This window comes from Ochotona curzoniae, unplaced genomic scaffold (assembly GCF_017591425.1).
Source record: "Ochotona curzoniae isolate NIBS_2020 unplaced genomic scaffold, NIBS_Ocur_1.0 scaffold_4763, whole genome shotgun sequence".
NCBI lineage: Eukaryota > Metazoa > Chordata > Mammalia > Lagomorpha > Ochotonidae > Ochotona > Ochotona curzoniae.
The window spans coordinates 2,530,771-2,547,514 of NW_024467123.1; the positions used below are offsets into that span (position 1 = coordinate 2,530,771).

Here is a 16,744-nt window from a genome sequence, read left to right on the forward strand (position 1 = left end):
CCTCTAATTTTCTTTTTATGAAGATTTATTTATTTATTTTGAAAGAGTTGTTTAAAAATTGGGAGAGAACTGTCATCCACTGGTTCACTCCACAGCTGACCACAAAGGCCAGTGGGAGGCCAGGCTGAAGCCAGGAGCCAGGAGCTTCTTCTGGATCCCCAACATGGCTGGCTGGGTGCCCAGGCTCTTGGGCTATCAGCTGCCACGTTCCCAGGCCATTAACAGGGAGTTAGGTTGGACTTGGAGCAGCTAGGACACAAAACAGCTCCCTGTGTGATGCTGCTATCACAGACACTGTCACCGTAATATCTACCCCTATTTTATTTATCTATTTGTTTATATTACAATTTACTTAAAAATCAAAGCTACAGAGAGGGAGAGACAGAGAGAGAGATTCTATCCACTGCTCCACTCTCCGGATGGCCACAACAGCCAGGCTGGGCCCAGGTAGAAGCCAGGAGCCCAGAACTCTATCCTGTTCTCCCACTTGGATGGCAGCAACCCAAGGACTTGGAAATTTCTCTGCTTCCTTCCCAATGCAGCAGCGATAAGCTGGCTCAAAAGCAGGAGTATCCAGGGCGCAAACTGGCATGCCAGTGCAGGAAGCTGGCAGCTCAGCTGGTGAGCTAGGCCACAGCACCAGAAACATTACCCCAGCTCCTTCCCCACCAAACTTTTCCTTTGCTATTACCCGTTCAAATCACCAAATGCAGATTAGTGTCATGGTTTATTTCTCTTTGTTGCAGTCAGTATTTAAGAAAATGAGTTCATAATTATATCTTAGATTTTTGCCTCAGTTTAGATGTTGAATTCTCCATTGTTAGGCCTTGGTTTCAGTAGACCGTGTTTGCTGCTTCACATCCACCCAGCCCTGTTATTTAGAGGTAGCTGTGAGGGAGACACCAGCACCCTTCTGACAGCATCAAACAGGCACTGCTGTGGTCCAGTCGTGCTGGCAAGCATCGAGGACAAACCAAGAGGCAAAGTAGGTTTCTTCAGACAGGCTTTGTTCTCCCCTTGCTCATTTAAGACCCAAACTCTTTAAAAAAGAAAGAAAGAAAGAAAAAGGAGCTCCCTGGCACTCTAATACTCTTGGCCTGAGAGAGATTTTCTGAAGCTCCATGCATCTGATTATGCAGGTGATCTGGGGAGTTCTGTGTCGGTACCACAGTATTGAATAATGGTCCGGCAGCAGCTTGTAATTAATATCTGTCAGATTTACGGCCTAGGAGGGGGTGGAAGGAACAGCCTTGTTAATCCATCCAGACAGTGTATAAAATAAATTTTTATGCCTTTGTGGAAGCTTCAGAGAACAATTTACTGTATTTCTATGTGTGGGTTTCATAGAAGCATCTTTCTTCATCCTTGGCTTTTCTCTGGGAATATTTGTCACAGATCATTCTTTTAATTGTATTTACTGTTGTACATAGGCTATATTTTAGCCTTTGCTTGGTATTTGAGAGAAGCTAGGGGAGCATTGCTTTGCTTTTTTTATTAAACCTCTTAATATAGTCTGATAGACTCAGAAAACTAAAAAGCTTTAGGAGACAGAAAGACCCACTAGGCTGACAACAACAACAACAACAACAACAAAATGGAAATCAGAAACTCTGGAACCTAAACCTTAGCCTAGCCTTCTTGTGTGTAAAATGAATCTTTTGTTTAATTAAAACTTAACCAACATCGTCAGGGTAGATTGTATGTTCCTCGGGTTTCTGGCACATTTTTGTTCTTATATGTGTTTAAGCTTAAAATAACAAAGCTAGGAAGCAAGAATTTTAGGACTAAAAGGAATCTGAAAGATCATTATGGGATCTTCGAATGCAGGAATCCCAGGGTCAGTGTTGTGGCATGGTAGTGTAGCCATCACCTATGATGCCAGCATCCCATATAGACCCCAGTTTGTGTCTTGGCTGCTCTGCCTGCTGTCCAGTTCCCTGCTGCTACCCTGAGAAAGCCATGAGGAATCACACAAGTGCTGGGGCCCCTGCCACCCTTGTGGGAGACCCAAACGAAGCTCTTGGCCTCTGCCTAATGCAGCACTGGCCATTGGAGCCATCTGAGGAGTGAACCAGCGGATGGGACATCTCTCTCTTTCTCTCTCTTCTTTTCCCTCCTTATTGTAACTCTTTCAAAATAATAAGCAAATATTTTATTAAAAAAAAAAAGTGCAGGAATCCCTTTTATGGACAATAGCTTTCTCTGCTAAGCACGTAAAAGACCAGAAGTTGAAAAGTTAATCACTGTTTCTGATATAGACCTCTCACCTCAGAGGGCGCTGGGGAAGTGTGATAGTAACATGTTAGCCAAGTCCCTACAAAGCAAAGTCCTGCCTAGTGTCTTCTCTGGCAGTTTCAGTCCCTGATAACTTTACCATTAGGACTCATCAAGTCTTGGAATACCTCTGGTGTTTTTTATTTCTGTTTGCTCGAATCCAGTAAGGAAACCAAGACTTGCACTGGCTTAAGGGATTTGACTTGCCCGGCGTCAAAACAAATAAATATTAGAATCTAACTGTGTCTAACTGTCCTCCTTATGGAATCCCAGGCTTTTCCCCTGCTTTGTTTTTCCCTGTGCTTTGAAAGCAGAGTGCCAGTGGAAGCTGACCCCAGGCCGTCAGGCAGGAGCCCCCGTGGCGTCCGCTCATTCATGTGCTCTGTTGCTGCTTTCCTCCTGCAGGCCTACTGTGGATTTCTGCGTCCTGGCGTCGCTTCCGAGAATCTTGCTGCAGTGGCCACGGGAAACTGGGGCTGTGGTGCCTTTGGGGGTGATGCTCGATTGAAAGGTGCGTAAACCCAAGAAGGATGAGCGCACTCGGACCAGGGGAAAATCAGTCCGTCCTTCAGACCGGGTTTCCAGGGTTCTGTCTTGGTACGAGACCACCAAGCAAATGGAAAAAAAAAAGAAAACACCATTTGCCACTCTTCTTTTTTTCAAACTGTGGTGAAAGGAGTACTTAGTTTCACTTGACTATCTCCTCTAAGGTTGCTTGTCTATTTGAGCTATCAGACACACTGGTTGGTTGAATATAAAGAGATCTGCAGAGGGAAGTGACCAAGTTGACTGAAGTTTCAAACTAAAAACATCCACTCACTCACCTTTCACTGCTGGAGTGATTTTTGCACACAGGTCAATGTGTCTCATTCAGTCACCTACCAAACACTGAACAATGTTCTAAACAGTGTGGTATGTTCTGAATGCAAACATTAAAAACAAAATGTGCCCCCTGCTTTGGACTTTGTGGAACAGCCTATGGATAAGCGTCGCAGTTGCAGCATGGCACCATAGTAGCAAGTGCTGTCACAGGGGTACCCGGCACCATGGGACTTTAGCTTGGGGTGGCGGTGTCAGTGGCCCAGATTTGGGTCCCCAGGAAGGATAAATATTTCTTGTATTTTATTGCTTGTGGTAGAAAAATCACAAAACCCAGTCAACGAGCTATTGGCTTTTATCAGACTGTAACTTTTGTGTTTTTGTTTTGCTTTGTTACTTTCAGAAGCATATATTACTGAAAGTAATATTGTACTGTTGTCATCAGGATGATTTCTGCTGCATTTCCTGAAAGCAGGCCCCACACCACGCAGTGTGCTCAGTCACTAGCTCTCTGGAGGTGGCTCAGAGCCCTCTCAGTAGGGACAGTTGCTGTCCCCACTTCTGACCAGCTGGCTACCATCCAGGAAATTGCCAGAACTCCCCTAAGGCTTGATAATTCCCTAGAGTGACCCAGAGCACTCAGAAGTAACTCCTTCCCCTTGTCATTTTATTATACACGATACTGTCTGGGTGAGACCTGCAGAGACATGCAAAGCTTTAGTGCCCTCCCCAGTCAGGGCACCTCCCTCACCTGACACGTCCTTGTGGCCACCAGGAAGCCGTGCTGATCATTGGGGTTCAGAAATTTTGTCGGGGCCTCATTAGGTCATTGGCCGTGGAATTGGACTAGCTTCGCTCCTCCTCCTCACTGGAGCTTGGAGGCCTGGCCCTCGGAATGACCTTGTGGGATAGCAAAATAGCAAAGGGCTTTTGAAGGTCTGGCTAGAAACCCAGGACAGACGCTACACAGACTCTGTTAGCTGTATCCCAGTTCTCAAGGTAACGATAAAAGCCAACACAAAGCAGTCAGCTGGCCCTGCTAGACCAAACTAGATCTAAACTCCATCTCTTTGGGAATAGAACAATCACGACGGTCATCATTGTAACCACTCTGCCAATAATAACATGCTTTTTGTTGTTATTTCTATTAAAATGACATTTTTTTAAGTTCAGAAAAATGCCATGAATTATAGTATTAGCAGAATTAATTCACCACGAACCTTTTGGGAGCTGTCCTTTCACACAGCTCTGTGTAACAAAATGTTTGATATTCAAGAGCTCATATGCATTTTCCAACTTCCTTTTAAAAAGCCTGTAATCTCATGGATACTTTTCAACACCAGGAAATCTACTATTAGCATATTAAGTAATACATTTTATAATAGAGAAAGCGAGCAAGTCCCCATCTGGCTGACTCGCTCCCCAAATGGACGCAGTGACTGAGTCCGGGCTAGAGCAGGAACCAGGAACTCAGCCTTGCTCTTCCGTGTGGGTGACAAGGCCCCGACACTTGAGCCAGGAGGAGGGACTCAATCCCAGGTACTCTAACAAGGGATGCAGGCAAGTGCCAGTGCCTTCCCAGAGGTAGACCTGAGGTTCAACAGTCTTCATGTGCTTACTGATGTTTTTGGTTTACTTTGTGAATTGCTTTTCCATGCCCTCGACCCATTTATCTCTTTGGGATTTACGTTTTTCTTAGTTATTATTATAACTGTATATTAAGAAACATTAACAACTGTCATGCATTATAGCCATTTTTCTCAGTTCTTTTCATTTATTTCAACCTATTGGGCTTTTGATGCTCTGAGTTGATGTGTTCAAATATTTGGGCTGTACTTAGAAAAATCATCTCTGTTCTCCCATTCCAGACACCTTCAGCCACATTTTTTTCCCATGTTTTTAAAGCTTACAAAGACAGAATTTCCGTTTTTACTTTGTGAAATTCTTCCTCATTCTGAATTTGCTTGAGGAAAGCTATTTCTCCTTCTGGGCTTATTGATCTTATGACAGACATTTTGTTGCTGTTGTTTTTCTCTGAAGTAAAATGAATGCCCAGACTCATGTCATCAGTCGAGAGCCCAGGTCTGCCATGAACCGCGGCCATTGCGCTGGACAGTCCAGGGGGCTTTGGAAATGTGTTCATTTCTTTGCCTTTCTCTCGGACTGTGGCTGGCTGTGCTGCAGTGACCAGCAAGTACAGAATCCGGAGATCTCCATTGTGTGGTTCATTTTCTGTTACTGAGAGTTCAGCTGTGGAATAACCGTGTTAACTCCTCCTTAATTTACTTGAATAATCATTAGGAAATTAGAAGGAATCACAATGTCTTTCTAGGGTGATTGTTTACTGAAACCAGTGTTTGAAAAGCGTTAGTTCATCTGCCCACTGAAATATTATGCAGCCACAATCTAAGAGCAATGATGGCAATTCATCTGCTGACGTGGAAAGACATTTTTGGTGTATTGTCAAATCAAAGGAAAATACAGATATGCCATGTGAGTTGTAAGAGTTAAATTACAGGGCTGGCATTATGGCACCAACAAGTTGCTGCCTGCAACACTGGCATCCCATGTCAGAGTGCTGATTTGAGTCCTAGCTGCTGCAGTTTGAAGCCAGCTACCCGTTAAGGTCCCTGGGAAAGCAGTGGATGATCGCTCACCTATGTGAGCCTGTGACACCCATGTGGGGCACAAGGATGGAATTCCTGGATTCTGATTGCAGCCATTTGGGGGTGAAACAATAAATGGAAGGGTTTTTTTTTTAAAGATTTATTTATTTTCATTGCAAAGTCAGATATACAGAGAGGAGGGGAGACAGAGAAAGATCTTCCGTCTGATAGTTCACTCCCCAAGTGACCGCAACAGCCAAAGCTGAGCGGATCTGAAGCCAGGAGCCACTTCCAGGTCTCCCACGCAGGTATAGAGTCCCAAGGCTTTGGGCTGTCCTCGACTGCTTTCCTAGGGATCAAGCAGGGTGCTGGATGGGAAGCAGGTCTGCCAGAATTAGAACCAGCACTCATATGGGATTCCAGCACATGCAAGGCGAGGATTTTAGCCACTAAGCTACCACGCTAGGCCCCAAAATGAAAGATCTTTCTCTTTTTCTCTCTCTCAGACATACACACTGCCTTTCAAATAAATAAGTATATTTTTTAAACTATTTTTAAAGATATGTTTATAAAGGCAGATTTACAGAGAGGAGATAGAAAGATCTTACATCTGCTGGTTCATTCTCCAAGTGTTCACAGTAGCTGGAGCTAAGCCAATCCGAAGCCAGGAGCTTCGAGCCTCCTCCGGGTCTCCCACATGGGTGCAGGGTCCCAAGGATTTGGGCCGTCTTCTACTGCTTTCCCAGGCCACAAGCTGGGAGTTGGATGGGAAGTGGAACAGCCAGGACACAAACCAGCGTCCATATAGAATGTTGGTGCTACAAGGTAGAGGATTAGCCAGTTAAACTATCATGCCAGCTCTGATATATAAATACCTTGTTTTAAATAAAAGGTAAATTGCATTTATGAAGTGTTAAACAAATAAATTTGAGGTTTTCTGTTTCTGTGTAGATAATGGTTGTCGCTAAGTGGGTGATATTCACCTTGTTTACTTTCTTTTTAACCTGTGTTTTTCTATGATGTGCATATATTGATTTTGTAACAAGATTTTTTGGAGGGTTTTTTTTTAAAGATTTATTTTTATTGGAAAATGAGCTCCACAAAGAGAAGGAGAGACAGAGAGAAAGATATTCCATCCGCTGGTTCATTCCACAAGTGGCTACAACAGTCAGAGCTGAGCCAATCTGAAGCCAGGAGCCAGGAAGCCCCTCCCCATGCCCCCGCCACCTGGGTCTCCCAAATGGGTGTAGGGTCCCAAGGCTTTGTGCTGTCTTCTACCGCCCTACCAGGCCACAAGCAGGGAGCCAGATGGGAAATAGAGTTGTCAGGACATGAACTGGCGCCCACACGGGATCCGGGCACATGCAAGGCAAGGACTTTAGCCACTAAGCTACTGTGCCTGGCCCATTGTGACAATTTTTTAAAAAAGGTTCAGACAAGGGAAACATGCGTATTTGAGAGTCCCTACACTTGCATTTCCTCTTACCAGAAATAGAGTTAAGTATTCTTTAATGTGCTTCTTGCCTAATTATTCCAGAGTTTTGCAGTTTATACTGATTTAATTTTGAAGAAATTTATATGTGCATTGCTAAGGCAGCTAATAAGTATTTTTCATGTATTAATTTATTCTTCAGACACTTATTAACAGCTTTTAGCCCTAGGTACCCAATGACCAAGGGTACAGACGGAATCAGGGAAGAAAGGACTGTGGGAAGCCAGAGGGGCTTTTGGCCTAGTCCCTTTTTCTGAGCTCCCCAGTAGGATCTCACGGGAAATTGCTTCCAAAAAAAATTATTTTTTAAAAGGCATAGTTACAGAGATGTATTCTGTCCGCTGGTTAACTCCTTTGACGGCAGCACCAGCCAGTGCTGGGCCCAGCCAAAGCCAGCAACTGGGAACTGCATCCAGTCTCCCTCATGGGTGGCAGGGACCCAAAGTGGACCATCTTCCACTGCCCTCCCAGAAACACTGCTCGTAGTAGGGAGCTGGACCAGAAATGGATCAGGCAGGACTTGAACTGGCCCCCATATGGGATGCCACAGATGCAAACAGCAGCTTAACATGCTCCTCCACAGTGCTGGCCCTTGGAGAGCACTGTGAATGAATGGGAACTCTCCTTATTTCTTATCAAGCTGTCCCTGCCTTGAAGCGGCTCAAATTATTATTTTTCAATTTTACCGTGGTGTTAAATAGTAGGTATTCAGTGAAACTAGGCCTAGGAGTTTAGGATTGGAATCCTTTGCTGGGCTATTGAGATGCAAACAGCCCTCCCGGGAGGCTGGGAGAGCTCCATGTTAGCAGTGATTACCAATATTTCATGCTGTGGGGGCCTCAGACCACCCTGTGGGAGGACTATCTGTCATCTGACCCACTTTCTGTTGGGTTCATTTGTCGCAACAGGACACCATGAATTCTTTTTTTTTTTTTTTTAAATGTCCATACCTATTTGCTCCATAGCTTAACATTGATGCCAAAAAGAAAATTAAAATCAAGCTCCCTGCAGGTCAATTTAAGTGATTACTTTGGCATCTAGTTGTGCTTGAAGTTAGAATTTGATGCTTTTATATCATACTTGGAAGCAGTCCACACATCCTATTAGGTTTGTGATTTATTCTCTGACTTTTGGGGTAGCGCGAGACAGAATCCTCTGGATTTGCAGTTCTTGAGCGTGTCCTAGGCAGGAGCTCTAAGAGCAGTGCTGTGTCAGAGGGCATTCGCCAGCGATTACTGGCTTACACAAGGTCGACAGCAGTTTGTCTCGCTGTGTGTTTGCTTAATAGTCTTACATCTGCTACTGAGAGGTGGTGACAGTGATTTGGGGGTTCTAAAGTTTGAAAAGATCCTTATGTGTTCAGCGCCTTCATTGTACAGCTGCAAAAGAAGACGGGACCGAGAGAATTCTTGACTGGCTCAATTCATAGAGCATGAGGACTGCAGGCGGGCCTTCTGTCGGCTGGCCCTGGCCAGTCGGCAGGCAAACACAAAGGGGTACGGAGTCAAGAGCGCCCTGCAAGCTGGCTTTCTGTCCTCTTGTGCAACGTCTTTGCGAGTGGTTCTGCCAGGTTGGCTCTCATTGCCTGTCCGCAGTGATAAAATGGCCTGTGGAACATTTGAAAAATGAATGAATCCTGTAAGGAAGTCAATCCTGTGTGTTTTTATTAAAATGTATTTTCCCAGAGACCAATAACCCAAGGCAGATAGAATTTAAAAGCCGCTTTCTTTGGATCTCTCTTCGTTTCAGTAGGTTTCACTTTTTTTAAAGTGAAATTTCCATCTTCGCTGAAAGGGAAGAAGTGATGCCTCTGAGAAGAGGAAGGTGACAATTCATTAGTTTCCATTTTTATACATAGTTTCGGTTAATGAGGAACCTTTTAAAATTGCGGGTACTGAAGCTTTAACGTGAGCATAAATTGGTTGAGCAATTTTAATTAAAATTTATCTCTATTTTAACATTAATTACTTTCAACAATCTTGAAATTAATGAGACCTAGTCGTAGCACCTCCCGTGTTGTAGATACCTAATAAATACTAGTTTAGAAATTAGGACATACTTTGATATATTTTAGAATCACACATGTAATGTCATAAATTCTTCAAATTAGAGAAACACTCAACCATGTCAAATTTTACTAGTTTAATTCAAATGATTTTTCTTTCCTATGTTATTTTTAAAATCTTAAGAATTACAAAAAAATAAGAAACTTTACTTATGTAGATGTATTTTTGTGTATACACAGACAGTTATTTTTTCTTAACTATTAGTTACAAATGTTTGCCCTTCTTCCTAAGTACTTCAGTGTGTGTTTCCTAGGGGAGAAGAAAATTCTTTTCTGTAATTCATAAGTGTCATCTGTATTGGTATCAACTCTTTCCCACTGTGCGCGATGACCTGGTGAAGCCCTTTCTCGGCCTTTGTCCCGCCGGGCTCAGGATCCAGAGCCCGGTGCTGTGCTGACGTGTCCTGTCCTTCAGCCCCTGTTGCAAGCAGGCCATTTGCACAGCCTTTCACGTAAGACATTGGCACACTGGGAGAATACGTGTTCTTTGACCTTGTTGGCTGCTTCTTCCGGATGCAGTCTGTGCGTTCTCAGGACACCACGCTCGTGGTCCTGTCCTGAAGCACCTGAAGGCCGTCTGACATAGTGCTGGCCTGCTTTGCCATCATCTAATGTTACCTCATTTCTCCGCTGTGGAGTTGCTGTCAACTGATAAGCCATCTGCTGGAAGGCACTTGTAGGACAGCATTCTGCCCAGACTGACCCTCTCAGTGATTCTTACCTGACCCAGTCTTGACCGTGGGAGTTGCAAAGAGAAGGTTGCCATTTCTAAAGCTTCCTGCAGCCTGACCTACTCTCCTCTGTTTATCTCTGTGTGATCAGATGGACTCAGAGCTTCCTGTTTACACTGGTTTGGTGTGGGGGCAAGGGAGCTCCTTCAACCTTGCTCCCACCAGTTTTGCCTGCATCTCATTTGTAAACACTTTACTTCTTGGATGGCCCAAGTCTTTGGAACCCTGCACCCACCTGGAGACCAAGAAGAAACTCCTGGCTTCTGGCTTTGACACCCATTTTCCCTTTTAGAAAGTAAGACATACACAGCTGGCAAAAGAACATCTGATGTGACTGTTCTGTTTTGTTCCATAAGTTATGTGTTGAGAGTAAGATTATAAAGGACCTTGAGTTTTGGAAAACAGCTTCAGGCCTGGCACGTTGTGAGCTCTGATTCCTGGAGATGCTGAGTCTGTCGTATCAGCTCAGCCCAGCAGAGTTGCTACAGAGACACTGGCTCCTGCTGCAGAGAGCGCAGGAGGGGCGCACACACACGATCCCACTTTGAGATTGATGTGGGGCTTAGGAGATTGTGAGGACCTCCCAGGAAAGCCTAGGACACGGAAGACCGCCAATCACATAAGAAAATAGTTCAAACAAGCAAGCAAACACAAAATGTCAGTTGCAGATGAATAGCAGTGTGTGGAAATATCGCATTAGTGCATTGGCTTGAGCCTCAAATGCACCTTGTCTGTTCACGGGGATTCTGTTATGGAGCAGTGTTCCCAGCAGCAGTGTGGAAGTCCCATGACTAGATAACATCCGTCTTGGAGACACCATTTCCTTTTTCTTTTTTTTTCCTTCTTGCTTTTCACTGTATTTGAGAAGTAGTTGGGAAAAGAGAAAAGTCTGGTACATTTCCACATTCTAGGTCCCTGGCCATTCCCAAGCTCCAAAAACACTGGACTAGGAAGAAGAATCTTGGGGTGATGTTTGATGTTGTTAAGATGCTACTTGGTTCCCCCACGTCCTAAGCCTGGGTTTGGATTCCACCCTTAGAGGCAACAGGTGATGGCTCAGGTAACTGGGTCCCTAGCACCCAAGTGGAAGAACCAGTTTGACTCACAGACTCCTGGCTTCTGGCTCAGCTCTGACTGTCATGGGCATTTAGGAAGGAAATCAGCCAATAAGAGATCTCTTTCAATGAAGTCATTTTTATTTATTGTGTAACTTTTTATTTTCCTTTTAATATTGTTTATATAATTGAAAGGTATGCACACCCATATGGGCTTATGATTCAGGTATAGAGAGAGGTGGATGGGACAATTTTTTTTCCTTGTCCGCAGGCGAGGGGAGGGGAGCCACTCCTTAACTGTCAAACTACATTAGCACCCAGGATGGGGGAGGGTCAGTTGATGATGCCTTAGAGACCCAGATGTGAGGAAAAATGTTTCAAGGGTGTTACTGAGAAGCTGTTGGTTTCTTAGCTCCAGGCTTAAGAAGATATTTTCAAGGTCTGTTGTTTGACAAAGTCCACGTTAATGCATCCACAGATGCAGGAACATGTTGCAAAGCTTGAACAGGAGAGTGGTCCAACCGGTTCTGATTTCTATCCTCTGATGAGACAGTAAAAATCAGTGTCAACTCCCCTGCTGGCCTAGTAGAGCTGGCCATCACAACTCCTGTGTGAGTCTGGGCACACTGTCCACTGCACAGGCATCAGCAACTGAGGAGGACCAGTCCCAATACATACACTGCTAAGTCGGACCACACACATTGTGATTTTCTATGTGGCTGGGATCTGAGTCCAGCATTCTGATTCAGGAATCCCTCAAGAAGTCTGGGGTGACCCCAGACTTGCATATTGTATGTGCCAGCCAGTGTGGAGTCAGGTTCAGTCTGTCACCTGTACCACTCAGTGCACATATCAGTAGATACAGCTGCCTGATCAGTTCCACCTCCAGTCTCGTACTTAATGTGAACCAACAGGTGCTGCAGCCCAGCCCTGCCGGCCCACCACAGACAACCCTCATATATATTATCGGGTACCACAGCCTTGTCAAGGCAACCCCCAGTAACCCCCACCAGGTCCTCCCACAGCCCCAGTTTTTGCCCGTGCCAACCTCTACTGCAGCCTAGCCTGTCCCATCCCTAGACCCAGCCCTCATGTGTACTGACAGGTGCTGATATGTTCTCCAGCCTGCCCCACCCTGGGCCCTGGTTCCCACGCTCACCAGCAATAGGTACAGTCTAGCAAGGGAATGCCCACAGATCCTCGACCAGGCCTGCTCCAGCCCCTGATCTTGCACCTCCCAGGGGATACTGCAGTCAAGGTTGACATGACTCTTCCAGTCCTGCTGACACTTGCCTCAGTGCTGTGACCTAGCCTGGCTGGCCCAAACCCATTTTGGTTCTCAGGTATGCCAGAGGATGCGGCAGCCTAACCCAGCCTAACCCTAGCCCCAACTCTCAACACTCACCCGAGGAAGCAGCAGCCTAGCAAGGGAAAATAATTTTTAAGGGGGGGGGGGGAGCGTGGGGTGGGGTGGGGAGAAAGTGCTATTCCTTAATGCACCTAGTGGTTCAGATGCACCTGGTCCCTTACTCCAGGGAAGATAATCCTGGTCCCTATCTGATGTGTTGTCTTAGGTGTCAGATAAAGATGACCTGGAGACAGCACATTTCCCAATGACCTGGATTCCAGGACCACTATGGCAGTGGTGGGACCTGGCTTTCCTGTGCACCTGTGGCACCTTTGCTGTCAGCTGAGGCTGTCTCAAGGGACACACATACGTGTCACCAGGGGCAGTGTGCTTGTGGCCACCATGTGTATATGCATTAGACTTTATAGTGTTTAATTTGTAATGAAATCTCTGCACACCTTCTGAGACTTGGCTGGTCGAAGCAGCCAAAGGTATGAGGATGGGAGGTATGCTGAAAGTGTCTGGTTTTTTCCTCTTTACCACAGCCTTAATACAGATCCTGGCAGCTGCTGCCGCCGAGCGAGACGTGGTTTATTTCACCTTTGGGGACTCGGAATTGATGAGAGACATTTACAGCATGCACACTTTCCTTACCGAGAGGAAGCTGACTGTTGGTAAGTAGCAGCTGGGCTTGACACTTGCTATGGAGATCGATAGCGCAGCATCCAAAAGGAGCACTTGCTGAACCCAGAATGGATAGCTCTGGGGACAGCGACTTGGAGGGGGGAGGACAGACCTTCCCAGCACAGCATTTGCAACTGCTGCCTCTGGCAGCTCCATCTGAGATCCTGAGTATGTCATCTTTCTAAAGTCAGGCCCCAGAAGCTGGAGTTAGTGCCTGTTTTAAGCAAAAAGAGGGGGAAGACCGAGAGGTCTCCCTGTCGAGTCAGCAGATGGGCGTGCCTGTCCAGTGTGGCCACTCAGGAGTTGAGTGTCAAGTTAGGTGGCCATGAGATCCCCAAGTCAGTACCTGGCAGTAGTCATGAGCCTATCAGTAGTTCCTGAAACCACATTTTTTAAGGACTTTTGGGCTTGTGTTAGGAAGCCCTCCAGGCATAATCTGAGATCCGGGCTGTGTTTTCAAAAGCCAAATCTAATCTTATGCTAGGAAGATTCAGAGTGAAGCTTTTTCCCACCTGCAAACAGTAATATGGCCTCGCCCTGGCCTCACTCTCCAGGAGAAGTGTACCAGCTGCTGCTCCGCTATTACAATGAAGAGTGCAGGAACTGCTCGACGCCTGGGCCACACGTCAAGCTGTACCCCTTCATATACCACGCAGCTGAGTCCTGCACAGAGACCCCCGACCGGGCCAAGGCCAGCGACCTGACCAGCCAATAAACAGGACCTCCCGCCTCTGTCCAGAGGCTCTCTGTTGGACTCGTCAGGTGCGGTGGAAGAACTGAAGACAATATAAATGTGTACATAATCTGCATTTGTAGTCAAGGACATGATTTCCCCTCCACGGGTATGCGGTGGTCGGCTTGTCTATCTAAGCGACCTCCTTGCTGGCTAATCTGGGCCTAGCTATGTTTTCTTTCCAGTTTTCTCCTATCTCAGTCTTCATTCTCTAAATCTCCCTTTTTTTTTTTGAAACCAATCACATTTCTGGTGAAGTAGCACCAAGGGTTGTTCGCAGCCTGTCAGGTCTCCATCTTCCTGCCTCTGTGAGCTCACAGATTTCACAAGCAGCAGATACCACGTGTGCCAGGAAAGAAGTCACAAATCTGGGAGTCTTTACCTGGGTTTGCGGGAGAGCCCCCCACAAGCCTTTCACCCCCAGCTTCTGTTATACTTGGCATTTTTTTGAATTTCAAAAATTAAGGATGGGGTTAGTTGGGTTTTTTGTTTGTTTGTTTTTCGTACATGTTGCATACTAATACAGAACTAGGTTGCAATAGTTCCTTATTTATGACAAAGTAATATCAACAAATGGTTCTTTGGAGACTTTTTTCTGTAATGATTTGTCAGTCCTTTTTCTCCTGATCAATTGTATTGATACTAGTTTTGAAGACCGAACAAGATAAAAGGAAATGCGAAATAAAAGAGGACTTTTCCTTAGTGTAAAGAAATCAGATTCAAGACAATTTCTGTGTTTCTTGAGATTCCGTTCATTTTTAAGTTAGGATCATTGTTCGTTCTGCGGTGCTGAAGGCATATCCTTAGAACCAAAGTTTGGGACCCGGAGACTCCAGGCTGATTGATACTTCCGGAAGTTTCTCTGGCGTTCAAAGGCTAGATGGCTGATACGTTTCATTAAGTCATTCGTGGCAACCTCCCAGACCAGCCAGGTTCTATATACACTCATAAGCGTGGCTGCCGTTAAGAGCGTGCTTGCGTGTGAGCAGGTAAAGCCTGGGTGCAGGAGTGGCCGGTGGCGAGGCCGAGGCTTTATGAGCGGCTCTGCTTAACCTCCTGTGTCTGCAGTCATGTGCTTCGGAAGCCTGCAGCAGCATCAGATGAAAACGCTTCTTCGCTTTTTGAAGTGGAAAGCCAAGGGCGCTCCTGCCTTCAAAGTAGGATTTAGTTCCCGAAGCAATCCTGCACCACACCCAAGTCCTGGTCTGCAGCCAGCCTTCTCGGAACCCCGGCTGGAGAGCAGACCGTGCAGATGAGCCAGCAAGTGGGCTGCATTCCCGCGGGCAGGACCAAGGGGTCCTCTACCAGGGCCCTTCCCTCTTGCTTGTGGGAAGACCTGGCCCTGAAGGCAGCCACCTGTCACCAGGCAAAGATTTCTGATCATCTTCCACAGTCAGAGGAGCCCGGCGTTGTTACTGCCAACAGCGAGATCATACTCCTCCCCAGCCCATTCCATGTTTTGGTTAAGCATTCACAGTTGTATTTCTTTGCCATTTTTTTCCCACCTGTTTTGCTTGGGTTTTTTTTTTGAGTTTTGTTTTTGCCATCCTCATGCTCTCCCTCTCTTAACCTAAGGAAACAGATCATTAAAATGTTTCATGAACGAAGTAGATTGACTTGGGTGATGGAGAAATCACAACATCCAGGTTGATAGGCTGCTGTCCCTGCTACTGCAGAACACAGAAGCCGGAGCTCAGCTCCCAGGGCTGCCGAGGGCTGCCCACATCGCCTCCCGGGCTCCTTGCTGGGTTTCCCAGAGTAAGCCCAACTTATTCTTTGTCCCAGTGTGTTCTGGGACATGGAGAAAGCTTGAGGAGGAAGAATATGCAGAGGACTCAATACATTATCCCTAAATGCCTTCTGCAAAAATAAATAAATAAAATCAAACATCTAATTAACCCTTGTGTCTGCATTCTGAGGTATGTAATAGAGCCTTTTATTCTCTTTCATCTGGGTTTATTGTTTTATTTCATGTTGGGCACTCCTTTCTTTAATATACAGAAATATGGTTCAACATTTTTGTCCCACACACTCCTGGCTACCTTTCTTTTTAACATATAAAGATTATTTATTTGAACAGCAGAGTTGAGCGGTGGGGGCAGAGATGTATCTTCCACCTACTGTTTGATTCCCAAAATGATTGGCCAGGTCAAAACCAGGAGCCTAGAATTCCATCAGATCTTCCAAGTAGATGTCAGAGGCCCAGCACTTGGGCCATCTTCCACTGCTTTCCCAGGAATAGTAGCAGGAAGCTGGATCAGAAGTGAAGCAGTCTTTTGACTCAAAGCAATGCTTCGGTGGAATGCCAGCATCTTGAGTAGCAACTTTATCCACTGGACCAGAACACCAGCTCCTGCTAACTACATTTTATTGTCTGAATAAACTGAATGCCTGAGCCTCGGTTAACTCAACTAGAAAGTGGGCTAATAGAGAACAGTATGTGGTACAGTAAACTAAGCTGCCAGCGAGCTGCCCTGCTTCTGAACTAGCTCCCTGCTCATGTGCCTGGGAAAAACGTGAAACATGACCCAAGCGCTTGGACCGCACCCACCACATGAGACCCAGGAGCTCTAGTCTCTCGGCTGGAGCACGACCCAGCTGTCGTCGTCTGGGGAGTGAACCTCCAGATAGAACGTCTCTCTTTGCCACCATGCCAAATACAATAAATGTTTTGTTGTTGTTGTTTTTAAATGAGCCCGTAACACCTACTGGAAAATGAAACATAAAAAGCACCAGACATGGGGTCTGGCGCAGCATTGGTACTCAACAAATAACTGGTAAGTTGACTGGGACGTATTCACGGAGTGTCCCTGTATATTAGGTGCTATGCTGGCCACTTTATGGAGGCCAGGGCTCAGGTGGTAGAAAGCCAGCTAGACCCATGGGTACGTTCTGAAAGGAGACCTACTTCATTGGCGCAAAGGGCCTGGCAGTCTT

At 45.9% G+C, this 16,744-nt stretch overlaps 1 protein-coding gene across 4 annotated transcripts in view; it reads left to right on the forward strand.

Moving 5' to 3' along the window:
- Nucleotides 1–15,705, forward strand: part of PARG (poly(ADP-ribose) glycohydrolase) — a 114,506-nt gene extending 98,801 nt beyond the window's left edge. For 3 of the 4 annotated variants that reach the window (XM_040970344.1, XM_040970341.1, XM_040970342.1), the window contains exons 16-18: nucleotides 2,680–2,785; nucleotides 12,936–13,064; nucleotides 13,629–15,705. In XM_040970344.1, the coding sequence (XP_040826278.1) occupies nucleotides 2,680–2,785; nucleotides 12,936–13,064; nucleotides 13,629–13,789 (396 nt within the window). In that variant the 3' untranslated portion in view covers nucleotides 13,790–15,705. Of the gene's footprint in view, nucleotides 1–2,679; nucleotides 2,863–12,935; nucleotides 13,065–13,628 lie in introns of those variants that run through there. The other variant, XM_040970345.1, reaches the window with a different exon arrangement.
- Nucleotides 15,706–16,744: the final 1,039 nt, after the last annotated feature.